The sequence below is a fragment of the Portunus trituberculatus genome, chromosome 38 (genome assembly GCF_017591435.1).
Source record: "Portunus trituberculatus isolate SZX2019 chromosome 38, ASM1759143v1, whole genome shotgun sequence".
Taxonomy (NCBI): Eukaryota; Metazoa; Arthropoda; class Malacostraca; order Decapoda; family Portunidae; genus Portunus; species Portunus trituberculatus.
In genome coordinates this window covers 21,743,254-21,757,764 of record NC_059292.1, presented here as the reverse complement: position 1 = coordinate 21,757,764, position 14,511 = coordinate 21,743,254, and the positions used below count along the sequence as shown (strand labels likewise).

Here is a 14,511-nt window from a genome sequence, read left to right as displayed (position 1 = left end):
TGGAACTGGAGCTAAAAGTGAAAATTAGAATTTAATACCCCGAAATGCCATCTAATGGAAATGGGTAAAAGTAATAGAAGACCTACATGGGAATATAAAATGGGAGAAGAGATTATAATGAAAAGGAGTGAAGAGAAAGACCTAGGAGTGATTATACAAGCCACCCTGACTCCAGAAAGACACATAAATGGGCTACTTGCTTCGACAGACAAGACACTTACTAATATCAGGATGGCATTCATTTACATAGATAAGAGTATGATGAAAAGATAATAACCACTATGATAAGACCTGGACTGGAATATGCAGCAATGGTATGGTCACCATACAGGCAGATATCAAGAAGTTTGAAAGAATCCAAAGGACTGCTATGAAGATGATCCCAGAAATCAGGGATCTTCCCTATGAAGAAAGACAGAAGGAAATTGAATTACCAGCCTTGAAAGATAGACAGGAAAGAAGGGACCTAATAAGTTAGTAAACTGTATGGAAAAGGTAGCTAGACAAGACCTGGTAACACTGACGGAGGATGGGGATACACAAACAAGAGGACATTCCAAGATCATGAAAAGTCAGCGTCTGAGGAACATTAAGAAGTTCAGTTTTCCACATAGGATGGTGGAACTCTGGAATGGATTAAGTGATGAGATTGTAACAGCATAAAGAGTGCACAAATTTAAGGAAAGTTAGATAAATGTAAATATGGAGACAGATCAATATGAGCCCTGCTCAAACCCTGTAACATACAACTAGGTAAATAAAACAACATAAATACACACACACATACACACACACACACACACACACACACTGCCAACACCACACAAAGAAGACGTACTGAACAGCTCCCACAAAACAAGCTACAACAGGCGTTGGAGCCTGACCTAGACGTATGTACTTGGGGGTTGGGGGCTATAGGCTTCTCCTGTCTCCATGATAAATAAGTTTTTGGACCATACAGACGGAAAAAAAATGGAGAGAGAAACGGAACTGAGATGTGTGGCCAGATATATGACATCATCAAAACAAACGCCAGGTAGTGACAATCAGAGATTTATAAAAACACCTGTAAGAGTGAGGAGATTGACTGAGGATAATATGGATAAAGACTTTTCTGGATTTAGAGACAAAACAGGAAATATGAGGAGGTTGATAAACGTGGAAAGAGAGTTTAATGGACAAGCAGGGCAGACTGACAACGGAAAACATACAGCTGAGATTGAGATTAGTCAAATGTGAGAAGGTCAGTGTTATCAATCAAGGATTAAAGGAGGAGATACACAAGATAAAGAAACATAATAACAACAAGCTAGATGAAAGCTCTTTAAGGAACTTACAGGAAAAAGAAAAGTACAGGATGGGATTGAGGACAGGGTGGAAGGTGGATTGGGTGAAAACAAGCTGAAGGAATTATGAAATGCATGGAAACAAGAACATGAAGAGGAAAGAGTTAAATTTTCAGAGGTTGAAAAGAGGCAAATTCAGAAATAAACAAAATATGCTGTTATACAAGTAATTAAGGAGAAAGAAGAGATAGTGAGAGATACAATGGATAAGAGGAAATGTTTTGTGATTTTGGGGATGAAGGAAAAAAAAAATCCAAATAAGTTCATGAGCGTGAAGAGAGAGAATTGGCCAAAACTATCATCAAATAGGTCCAGGACAGCACACAGGAGCTGGAACAGGAGGTGGAGGAAGTGATTAGGTTGGAAAGATTTAGTGAGGGGGGTAGGAGACCAATGTAAGTGAGAATGAGATCGCAGGTGACAGTGGAGGAAATTATGACAAGGAAAGGAAAGCTGGCCGATGATACTGAACATAAAGATATTTGGATAAAAAGAGATATGAACCTAGAGGAAAGGGAGGAAGAGAAAGTGCTAAGGAAAAAAAATGAGAAAAGGACGGAGAACGAGAAAAAGAATTTTTACTGGAGGGTTCTGGATATGAGACTAAAGAAGTCGTATCTACAGAAGAAGGAAGAGGTCATGGAGGAGGCAAGAAATTAAGAGTGACTTATACTAATATAGATGGGTTGTTATCCAGCATGTTGGAGGTTTGGGATTATTTGAAAGAAAAAAAGCCAGATGTAATGTGCATTGTTGAAACAAAACTAAGAGAAGAGATCCATGTTAATTTTAAGGGAGGAGGGATATAATAGCTGGAGAATAGACAAGAAGGGCAATGGGGGAGGAGTGCTAATAATGATTCGTGATAATATATGTAAGGAGGATGTGCAATATGATGAGGGCAAGTTAGAAGTAATGGGAGTAACAATCAAAACAGAAGAATTGAGAAAAAGGAAAATCATAGTTACATATGTGCCACCTAAGACAAATACATGGGGAACTGAGGAACATAAAGATATGCAAAGAAAGGGGATTAAGTGCTTCGATAATATATTGAGAAGAGATGGAAGAATTGTTTTAGTTGGACACTTTAACTGTAAAAAAATAAAATGGAAAGAGATGGAAGTAATGGATAATGCTGGACAGTGGAGCAAAGAAGTGTTACAGTTGACTATGGTAAATACAATGGAACAGTAGGTGGAGGAGTAAACAAGGTCCAGGGGGAAAGAAGAACCATCGTTACTTAACCTAGTATTCACAAAGAAACCAGCATACAATACCTTAGTCCAATGGGAAGAAGTGATCATCTGATATTAGAGCTGGAAATACAGGAGGAGGATGGGATAAGTTACAGAGATGACTACAAAAAAGAGGGAAATACAGGAGGAGGATGGTATAAGTTACAGAGATGACTACAAAAACGAGAGATTAAATTATGCATGCAAGATCAGATTTTAAATAATTAAGGAACTTTTTTGCTGACATTGAATGGAGAAATGTTATGTATGAGAAGACAATACAAGGAAAATATGAAATATTCTTACAGAAATATAAAGAAGGAATAAAGAAATGTGTACCTTTTTTTATAGTTAAGAAAAAATTCACGCTTGGTACAATGCTAGATGCGCAGATACGAAAAAGGCAAAAGATAAAGCTTGGAAGAAACTCATAAAGCAGAGAAATTACAATAACAGGTGGCAGTATAAGGATGCAAGGAATGAATATATCAGAGTAAGGAGAGAGGAAAAAAGAAACTTTAAAAAAGATGTGGTGGTGAGTAAAAGCACAGATGAACCAAAGCTTTTCTACAAATTCATAAGTTGCAAAATGAAGAACAAGGAAACAATAGAAAAATGATCAAAGGAGGGAAGACATACCAAACAGAGAAGGAAATGTGTGAAATAATGAATGAGAGCTTCAAAACAGTGTTCACTGTAAAAGATTTTAGAGAACCAAATAGGACATTGCATACAATACCTTAGTCCAATGGGAAGAAGTGATCATCTGATATTAGAGCTGGAAATACAGGAGGAGGATGGGATAAGTTACAGAGATGACTACAAAAAAGAGGGAAATACAGGAGGAGGATGGTATAAGTTACAGAGATGACTACAAAAACGAGAGATTAAATTATGCATGCAAGAGAAGGAAATGTGTGAAATAATGAATGAGAGCTTCAAAACAGTGTTCACTGTAAAAGATTTTAGAGAACCAAATAGGACATTGCATTGCCAAGGATTACAGGAAGTCACAGTGCACAAAGGGGATATTAGAAGATTATTGGATAATTTGGATGTCAGAAAAGCAATGGGGCCGGATGGTGTATCAGGCTGGGTGCTAAAAAGAATATAAAGAGCAACTACTGGATCCAATTTGGAAAATAATTACAAGTTCACTGAATGAAAGGAAAGTTCCACTAGAATAGAAAAGAGCCGACATATTACCGACATCTAAAGAGAGAAAGGCAACTGAGCCATTAAATTGCAGACCGGTGTCATTTACAAGCATTATGGGAAAGTTGTGTGAAATAAAAGAAATATAAGAAGATTAGAACGGATACAGAAGATTACTACAAAGATGGTGCTGGAACTAAAGGACCTAACATATGACAAACAGCTGAAGGATATGGGACTACCAACCTTACAAGATAGAAGAGAACAAGGAGATCTAATAACAATGTATAAGATAGTCAATAGTATTGAAAAGATAGACAAGAAAGACCTGGTGCTGGTGACAGAAGAAGATGGAAGGACAAGTGGTCATGTAAAGATTAGGATAAGGCAGTGTGTGAAGGATACTGGAAAATACAGTTTTTCACATGGAATGGTGGATAAGTGGAATGCATTGAATAATGAAGTTACAACACATATTGTGCATAACTTTTAAGGAAAAATTGGATAAATGGAGACATGAAGACATGACACTATGAGCCCCACTCGAACCCTGTACAATACAACTAGGTAAACTAGGTAAACCACACACACACACACACACCTGTGACATACTGTTAGTGATTGATCATAATTATATAAAACATAAAAGCAAAAACTACACACACCAGCATGACATTTACTTCTGTTTCCACACCTTTTGTCAAATATAATTCATAACTATATTTCTCAGAAAGTATTACTTCCTCTTAGACTTGAGAGTACAGGGCAACTGTATCCCACAGGTGCCTACATTTTGACAGCATGAGTTATATAAACTCAGGGATAATCAATGAGGCTATGTTAGCATAAATCATTGACATAAATATTATAAAAATGATGATGTGACTCACCTTTGGTTCATCTAGAGTTGAAGTGGTATCTCAAGGTATATCCCCATCAGCAAGGAATATCAAAGCATCAAAACACCAAAGCTTTGGTATATACAAATTCTCTGTACCTGCTCTTGACTTAAGTGATGCCTTCATATCCTGCATCTCCTTCTGAAACTCACCATGTGTAGTTTCTTCGTAAGATCATCTTGAGTTACTACAGAATTCCTTCACAATTACGGTAATGCTTGCAGTTCTTACTATTCTATTTTTATAATTATTGTTACTGGTTTGCCACAAGCATGGGTACTGCTGTAAGAGGTCTGTAAGTGCTAGGTCAATGCCCGCATCTAATGAAAATTATTTTCAGGCATTGGAAGAGGGAAGACCTTCGTGACAAGGATGGGCAACACTTACTCTCAATTCAAAAGGGTAGCTAGTTTTTCCGCAATCAGTGCGTCACTCATCCCATCAATTGCCATTCGCTCATGACTGCTTCACCCGCCATGTAGCCCCATCTAATTTATTACATATGGGAATTGAGACAAAAACCCACAATTCCTCGACTGTCCAGTTCTAGCAGTTCTAGTGTAGACAGGCCTTAAGCAAGAGCAACACTCACCTTCTCTCCCAGGTAGGTGACAAGTCCTGGGACATCAGTGCAGTACTCAAGGTCAGGGAGGAAGAAGGAGTGTGCCTCACTCATGTGATGCAGCTCCTCCTCCAGTGTGTCTGAATGGTGGTGGCAGAAGAGGCAGTCAAGTAACTCCACTGGCTCACCCTCCCATTCATCACTGTCCACTTCCTCCACCTGTGCCATAAATGCACAGAAAAAAAAGTGACATAAGGGACACTGCAGGAAGAGGAATGGAACAGAGAATGGCAGGATAATGACAAGAGTAAGATGCTGTCTTATTTGTGTTCCCTTTAAGTGTAGCCATAGCATACATATGGGTGATGGTAAAACAAAGGTACAGTGGTACCTTGAGATACAAGTTTAAGCCATTCTGTGAAAGAGCTTGCATCTCAAAAAGCTCGTACCTCAAAAAAATTTTCCCATTGAAATGCATTGAAATATCATTAATCCGTTCCAGCCTCCCCAAAAAGAGCACCACTATTTTTTTGTATGTTTTTAGGTAGGAAAAAGGTATTTATAAATAATAATTATTGCACAGCAACATAATAAAACATAACAAAAAATAATATAAGTACATAAACTACTCTTAGAGAGTGCATTCCATGGGATGTTACCCTACCACATCCCCACCCTCACTTGGGACTGTCTATCAGGTGGAGTGTACAAATACAGGTAACTCTTGATTTAAGTGCGTTTAATTTACGCGTTTTTGTTAATACGCAACTGAAAAAATATTATTATTAATTAAATTTGCACGATCTGTCTGCTCATACGCGATTTGGCCCAACTGCATCTTCAAACTGAGCTCTAGACGCAATTTCAAACTGCGTGCCAGAGAGTTACGCAGCTGGCCGATAGGTAGGAGCTCCGCTACTCACCATCAAGGACGCCTTAATCTACATCCAACAGTCCTGGGAGCAAGTGCCACAAAAATGTTTGAACGGTGTGTGGAAAAAACTGTCCACAGTTTGTGCATTCCTTCGAAGGCTTCGCAGTGGACGACGTCGTTTTCAAAGGACACCGTCACTTTTGTCAAAGATCTCAGCCTGGCAGAGGTGAAAGAAGAGGACATTGAACAGATGCTCCTGTCACACAGGTAAGAGTTAACCAATGAGAACCTGCTGGATATAGAAGCAGAGAACAAGAGAGAACAAGAGGAGAGGCAGCAGCAGACAAGAATGAAGGACTAGCCATTACAGCCAAGAGGCTCAATGAAGCACTTGGAAAAATAAGAGGTCTTGCTATGCTAGAGGAAATGGATCCCAATGTGGAGCAGGGCAGCACAGCGACAAGAAAAGCCATGGACACACTCTTCTGCTACACAGTGATGCAAAAAGAATTTTCCAAGAAAAAGTGCAAGACCACCATGCTGCAGTTTTTCAAGGAAACCAGTGGAAGATGTAGTACCAGAAGAGGATGTGGATGACCCGTGGAAGCGGTGGAAGCAGAGGAAGTGCAGGTGGATGATGACGTCCTTGACTCGGAGGTGGACAGCAACGGCGAGTGCTTGTGAGGGGTGAAGACATTGACATCCTGCGTTTATTTTTTTACTAGTGTTTACTTTTATACTGTGGGGTTATTTTTGATAAGTGAATTTTTGATATAGTGGAAAATCTCAGAGGGAGATGGTTACTGACTATGATGTGAATGGTGAAGGCAGTGATGCAGTGAGTGTTGTGTTTATGTTTCTTTGTTTTGTTGTTTTCTCTTTATTTTTTGCTTTCTCTTATTATTTCTTGCTTTTCCCTTTACTTTAAATACACTTCTATTAATTAGAATGGTAAATAATAAAAAGATGTTAATTTAGCCAAATAAATAGAGTATTTTGTACAAATTCTTTTGGACCACATCCCGCATTCCCCCTATTATAATTATCTATTGTTTCTTATGAGAATTATAAGGAGGAGGTAGTACACACCTACCGAAACAATAACTTACTCCCAGTGAGATCTAATAGCACTAGTTCAGGAGGTGCTGTGAACCTTCCATTAAAGCTAGTTGTGATCTTGTTGAATGTTTCCCTTTGTGTCTCACAACTCAAGGGGGTAGTCACAGCCTACCCTCTAAAGACAGCTCTCCTTCTTCACACAAAACTACATGCACTTACCACACATACACCCTTAACTCCAAATCAAAATTTAAAAGAAAAATGGGACCCAAAATAAACAACGCCTCGGAGTCCCCTCTGGGAGGGACCAAAATGTCCCCAGGTCGGACACCTCTCCTGTTGAAGACCACAAATGCCTTGACACCTCCCTCAACTTTTTCTACATTAACTTCTGCAACATTCGCGGTCTTAGATCTAATTTTCAATCTGTGGAACACCACCTCTCCTCTACTAAACCTCATCTTCTTTTCCTCACCAAAACACAGCTGTCTGAGGCAACTGACAGTAGCCCTTCTCTGTTCCCTCCTACTTTCTCTATTCTCATTTTCATTCCAAAGCTGGATGTTGCGTCTATGTACGCAACGACTTAACTTGCTCTCGTGCCCACGCTCTTGAGTCTTCCGAATTTTCCACCATCTGGCTACGACTTAACAGTCACTCTCAAACTAAATTCATCTGTGCTGTTTATCTCTCCCTAACTCTTCTGACTATAGTAATTTCTTCGACTACTTAACTTCTAAAGTGGAGCACATTCTGTCCCTCTACCCTTTCGCTGAGATTTCCATTCTTGGAGATTTCAATGTTCACCACCAGCTTTGGCTTTCCTCTCCCTTCACTGACCACCCTGGTGAACTAGCCTTCAACTTTGCTATCCTCCATGACCTAGAGCAACTGGTGCAACACCCTACTCGTATTCCTGACCGTCTTGGAGACACGCCCAACATTCTTGATCTCTTCCTCACCTCTAACCCTTCTGCTTATGCTGTCACCCTTTCATCTCCGTTGGGCTCCTCCGATCACAATCTCATTTCTGTATCTTGTCCTATTTTCCAATCCCTCCGCAGGATCCCCCAAAGCGAAGGTGCCTCTGGCGTTTTGCCTCTGCCAGTTGGGGGGACCTGAGGAGGTATTATGCTGATTTTCCCTGGAATGATTATTGCTTCCGTGTCAGAGACCCATCTCTTTGTGCTGAACGCATAACAGAGGTGTTAGTATCTGGCATGGAGGCATACATTCCTCATTCTTTTCTCAACCTAAACCTTCTAAACCTTGGTTTAACTCAGCCTGTTCTCGTGCTATACATGATAGAGAGGTTGCCCACAAAAGGTACTTGAGCCTTCCATCTCCTGAATCTCATGCACTTTATATCTCTGCCGGAATCATGCCAAGTCTGTTCTTCAACTTGCCAAACACTCTTTCATAAATAGGAAATGTCAAAATCTTTCAAACTCAAACTCTCCTCGTGACTTCTGGCATCTAGCCAAAAACATCTCAAATAACTTCACTTCTTCATCTTTCCCTCCTTTATTTCATCCTGATGGCACCACTGCCATCTCTTCTGTCTCTAAAGCTGAACTCTTTTCTCAAACCTTTGCTCACAACTCCACCTTGGACGATTCTGGGCTTGTCCTCCTCTCCTCCTCCCTCTGACTATTTCATGTCTACAATCAAAATTCTTCGTAATGATGTTTTCCATGCCCTTGCTGGCCTAAACCCTCGGAAGGCTTATGGACCTGATGGGGTCCCTCCTATTGTTCTCAAAAACTGTGCTTCTGTGCTTGCACCTTGCCTGGCCAAACTCTTCCAACTTTGTCTATCGACTTGTACCTTTCCTTCCTGCTGGAAGTTCGCCTACATTCAGCCTGTTCCTAAAAAGGGTGACCGTTCTAACCCCTCAAACTACTGTCCTATAGCTTTAATCTCCTGCTTGTCTAAAGTTTTTTAATCTATCCTGAATAGGAAGATTCTCAAACATCTGTCACTTCACAATCTTCTGTCTGATCGCCAGTATGGCTTCCGTCAAGGTCGCTCTACTGGTGATCTTCTGGCTTTCCTTACTGAGTCTTGGTCATCCTCTTTTAGAGATTTCGGTGAAACATTTGCTGTTGCGTTAGACATATCAAAAGCTTTTGATAGAGTCTGGCATAAAGCTTTGATTTCAAAACTGCCCTCCTACGGCTTCTATCCTTCTCTCTGCAACTTTATCTCAAGTTTCCTTTCCGACCGCTCTATTGCTGCTGTGGTAGACGGCTACTGTTCTTCTCCTAAACCTATTAATAGTGGTGTTCCTCAGGGTTCTGTCCTGTCACCCACTCTCTTACTATTATTCATTAATGACTTTCTTAACCAAACTTCTTGCCCTATCCACTCCTACGCTGATGATACCACCCTACATCTTTCCACGTTCCACCGCCGAAATGTTGCATCCCTTTCTATATTTTATCGCTATCTTCATGGTAACTTCTACTGATCTTGCTAACTGCATGCCTCCCCTCCTCCTGCAGCCTCGCTGCACAAGGCTTTCTTCTTCCTCTCATCTCTATTCTGTCCAATTCTCTAATGCAAGAGTTAACCAGTACGCTCAATCATTCATCCCTTTCACTGGTAAACTCTGGAACTCCCTCCCTGCATCTGTATTTCCGAATTCCTACAACTTGTCTTCTTTTATGAGGGAGGTATCGAGGCATTTGCTCCCCTAATTCTGGCTGATGGTTTTGGCAATTTTTGAAGTCTTTGGAGAGCCAGCGCTCAAGTGGGCCTTTTTCTAACTTTCTTTTTTTTGCCCTTGGCTGGCCCTCTTCCCTACGTAAAAAAAGAAAGAAAAAAAAAAAAAAAAAAAAAAACAAATTTTGATATACACGACGCCTCTTGGATTGCATCTATCTTGTAAATCAAGAGTTACCTGTATAGCCACCCACAGAAGACTAGCTGTTCTAATAATCACAGAAGAGGTCATTGACGATCCTGTAAACATTATTCATTGAATAAATTAAATTTTAAGTATGAGAGAGAGAGAGAGAGAGAGAGAGAGAGAGAGAGAGAGAGAGAGAGAGAGAGAGAGAGAGAGAGATATGGGGGGTGGAGAATAGAGACCACATCATCATAGCTGTAGAGGTTTATTTATATTGTTCCCCCGCATGCACACTTTATCAATGCATGAAAATATATAAAATAGCAGCAAAAGTATTTTTAGTGTTCTTACCTTGGAAAAACACATTTTTGGCAAATGGTGGTAAAAGATTTAGGAGGCGGAAGGAAGGAAGAAAGGATGCAGGCACCATTCACACGTAAACATTAAACATAAATTAAAACTGCACTTTCTTTAGACAAAAAATGTCAGTAAATGATGTGAAAATGATGAAAGAACAATTACTGTGCATGAGATACACAGGAAGCACGTAGATACTAGGTCAGCTGAGGCTGGACTGATGCGCTGAGCCACCATCTATAGCGGCTACATCCCTAAGCATGACTCATATCTCAAAATTTTGCTCGTATCCCAAAATTAAAAAATTACCAAATTGTAGCTTGTAACTCAAAAAACTTGTATCTCAAGGTACCACTGTACTACAATTATGTGTATATTAAAAGAATCTCTTAAACAATTACTGAAAATTTGACTAATATTTCATAAGAACACCTTACTTAGGTAATCAAATGTATGTTTACCCATCTTATTTACCTCAATATCTTCATCATCACTATCCTCTTCTGCTGCTGCTGCTGCTACAAATTCCTTTTGATGCTTGAGATTTTTCTTATTTCTTGTTGCTGCAATCACAACTACAAAATTAATTGCAAGCCACATTACAAGGTACTATATGAGGTGTCGTATTCCAGAGGGGGTTATATGCAGTATTCACGTTTTGAGATATTGCGCGTTGAAGTTAAGTATTGTTATTCTAAAGTAAAATGTAATGTCTTATAATCATAATACTCAGCTGGTCAATATCTATTTTTAAAGCATATCTGAGTTTGTTTGTTTGCATATTCGTTTGTTTGTGACCCTCATTTTTGCCAAACCCAAAATTTGTTAACTATGTAAACTTTAAGTGTGTTTATGAAAACTAGTCTATTATGTAAACATACTGTGAAAGTTTCAGCAATTTTAACCAAATCCTGATTTTTAATAAATTCCTATAAATGGAAAATATACATACATTTTGATTCAACAGCCTACTGTCCTACCTTCTTGGTACACTTACGGGATGTTGTCGGAGTATCAGGCTGCACATTGGTATCACTCGAGCTCAAGGTTGACACTGTAATCCACATATTTATGTGGAAAATAAGAGCGTTGGACGAGTACCACGTGTATGAGGTTTAAAAGGTCAGCCTCTGTGGCAAGGACCCCATGACTTTATATTGTTTGGTGCATGGGAAACACATATTTTCATGCTTCAGTAATGGAAACATAAGGGTTAATTTTGCCTGGCAACTATTTCCACATGAATACTACATCCCTCTAGTGGCTTGACCAGGTGCTGACAAAAAAAAAAAAAAAAAAAAAAAAAAAAAAAAAAAGGCAGTTTGTAGGTTACGCCCCTCTGCCATGCGACACCTCATATCATCACTGAATATAAGTCTAAGAATATTCAGTGTGAAGTACTTAGTAACTACAAGTTGTCAATATGCAGAGAATAATTCTCTACATGATCACATTTTCCAAACATGCTCAGTAGCATTTGAGAAAAGTATAAACTTCTTGCAGTGACCATTGGCACAACCATCTCAACATGTGAAGTGTTACTCCTCTGTTTTCAAAGTCAAAGGTTTGATCCCTAGCAGGCTACATAATCATTGCTAAAAACTTACCCTGTCTTCAGATAAATTTCTCAGAGTTAATATGGATAGTTCAAGAAAAAGGTGAATGACATTCTGACAGCTTTGGTGCTAAATTATTTTTTCTTGTGATTTAAATTTTGTTGGCACCTATCAGTGAAAAAAAAAAAAAATTAGCTCACATTCTGTAAGGGAAAGTGACACTACCACTGCACACTCAAGATTCAGCACGCCCTCACCTTCAAAGCTTGCAACCACTACCTCCATGTGCTTCTTGGACTTGATGTGGTTGTCATAAGCATTTTGATTGGCAAAGGTTTTCTTACATGGACGGCATGGAATCTTCTTCTTGGAGCCATCTGCTGTCTGAAAGTATGCACAACAATATACCGATGTGTGAGACTAGGTATATATATGAACTGTGTGTCAAGCAAGACAATACAGACATGCTTGCTTGAGCTAGACTTTGGTTACTGTGCAACTAACCCCAATAGATTCAGTTTTGGCAAATCAAAGGGAACACAGCCTCTATTGAATTAAGTTAGGTTAAGGGAGCTTAACAGTCTTAACATTGTGCAATAAATGTGGCACAAACACACCTTCACTTGTGTGTCTCAGTGCCCATCTGCCCATCATATGCATGAATAAATCACTTCCCAGCATTGGCATAGGAGTTTGTTCCCTTCCAGAATAGACAAATCTTTAAAAATTACAGTCAACATTATAAATAATTTGTGGTGGGTACAAATGGGATTCAAATCACCCAGAATGAGAAATCAAATGATGAGTGAAATAAGAAAACCATGCCGAGATTGATGCAAGAGAAAAAGAATACTGGTTAAATTAGTATCCCTCAGGGGATACTGCACTGGCACAGATCCCTCCAGCTTTCCTTGTTTCCCAGCTTCCCCTTTGCAGTTCTTTCACACCTCTGATTTGATGTCATATATATATATATATATATATATATATATATATATATATATATATATATATATATATATATATATGAAACCACACTATTGGTCAACAAGGGAAGAGAGAGAAAAGAGATAATAAATGGAGGAAATGGGATTGAAACAGGATAGAAAGAAAAATGGATAATGAATAGAGGAATAGGAGGAAATGTAAATAATAATATAATAAGAGAATAAGAGAAGAGGGGAAGAGGATAATGAAGGGAGAAATGGGTATAAAACTGCTGAAGGAAAACAAAAGAAAGAGGGGATGAATGAGAATAAAACTTAGGAGGATAGAGGAAACAAAGGGATAACAAATTGAGGAAACACTTTACATTGCAAGGCAGCATGTTTTTTTTTTTTTTTTTCCAACATTCATACAGGCAACTTAAAAGGAAGATACTGTCCTAATAATATAATTTCCTCCTGTTTCCTTATTCATTATCATATTTTCATTTGCATTTCCTCCTATTCCTCTATTCATCATACATTTTTCTCTATATCCTGGTTTAATCCTATTTCCTCCATTTATTATCTCTTTTCTCTCTCTCTTTCCCTTGTTGACCAATAGCATGACTTCATTCACATATATGACATCAGATCAGCTGTGTTAAAGAGCTGTGAAGGGAGAGCCGGAAAAAGAGAGCTGGAGGGACCTGTGTATTTGTATTTAAGTAGTATATATATTTTTTTCTAAATATCTAGGGAAAAATTTCATGCCGTGTTACTGATTTAAAGCTGTTTAATACCAAATTTTGCCTGTTTGCCACCCAAAAACTCCACATTCCTACGTGTCCCCATGCTTATTGGTATGACAAGGAGATTAGGGAATAATGCTAGAATTTTACCAAGGTAACATACATAATTTGCCTGCCCGTTGCTTTTGCTGCTACTAATTAATCGAACCAAACCTACTATAAAGAGCAACGTCAGCTTACTTTAATATCTTAAAGCTTAGATAAGCACAATAGAAAAACCCACACACTTTGCCTGCCTGTTGTTGTTGTTGTTTGCTGCTGTCCTACTCGCTCATTGTACGTCTCCCTGGATACTGGTGGCAGCTCAGCCACCTTCCTCATCAAGTTGTACCTGTGCCAGTCTGACCTGAAGTGGTCACGCTGACCGTCCGCCTCCGCGAAGGCCACATGACAAGTGAGGCAGGTGAAGGAGGCCATGCTGGAAGTGAGGGCTACCAAAGTCCTTCAGGAGTGCTTACAGAGTGGTACAAAGTTCCGCTGGCTGCGACGAGTCCTTCCTAGTTTCCTGAAGTGACAGCAGTGCGAGGCAGCGAACATCAGAGAGACAACAAATAATTTTACGTTAGGGTGGCTATGGCTGATCAGGTGGCAGTCTGTGCGGCTGTGCACCGTACCGGAGCGACTGCGAGTGTACGAAGGCACTAAGCAGTAAGCAGAGACTTTACAACGGTGTTTCTGACTCTTACGTCACTCTTGTGAATCTTGTCTTCCTCCCATGGATTTTTTTTTTCTTTTTATTCCTTCACTGAAAGTACGGAATCATCTTTTCTAACTCCCTCTCTCTCTTTGTGTGTCATTACTTTTCCTTAAAGAATCGACACAAGTTATTGTATTTTTTTTTTTTTTTTTACTTCTCTTCTTCCAATATAGTACATATGT

The 14,511-nt window shown here is 39.3% G+C and overlaps 1 protein-coding gene across 1 annotated transcript in view; it reads right to left on the bottom strand.

Moving 5' to 3' along the window:
• Window positions 1–14,289, bottom strand: part of LOC123514685 (zinc finger protein 622-like) — a 56,164-nt gene extending 41,875 nt beyond the window's left edge. The window contains exons 1-5 of the mRNA XM_045272736.1: window positions 13,886–14,289; window positions 12,780–12,798; window positions 12,155–12,281; window positions 10,816–10,904; window positions 5,231–5,419 (exon numbers count right to left, since the gene is read on the bottom strand). Coding sequence (XP_045128671.1) covers window positions 5,231–5,419; window positions 10,816–10,904; window positions 12,155–12,281; window positions 12,780–12,798; window positions 13,886–14,049 — 588 coding nt within the window. The 5' untranslated portion in view covers window positions 14,050–14,289. The remainder of the gene's footprint in view (window positions 1–5,230; window positions 5,420–10,815; window positions 10,905–12,154; window positions 12,282–12,779; window positions 12,799–13,885) is intronic.
• Between the last annotated feature and the right edge of the window lie 222 nt (window positions 14,290–14,511).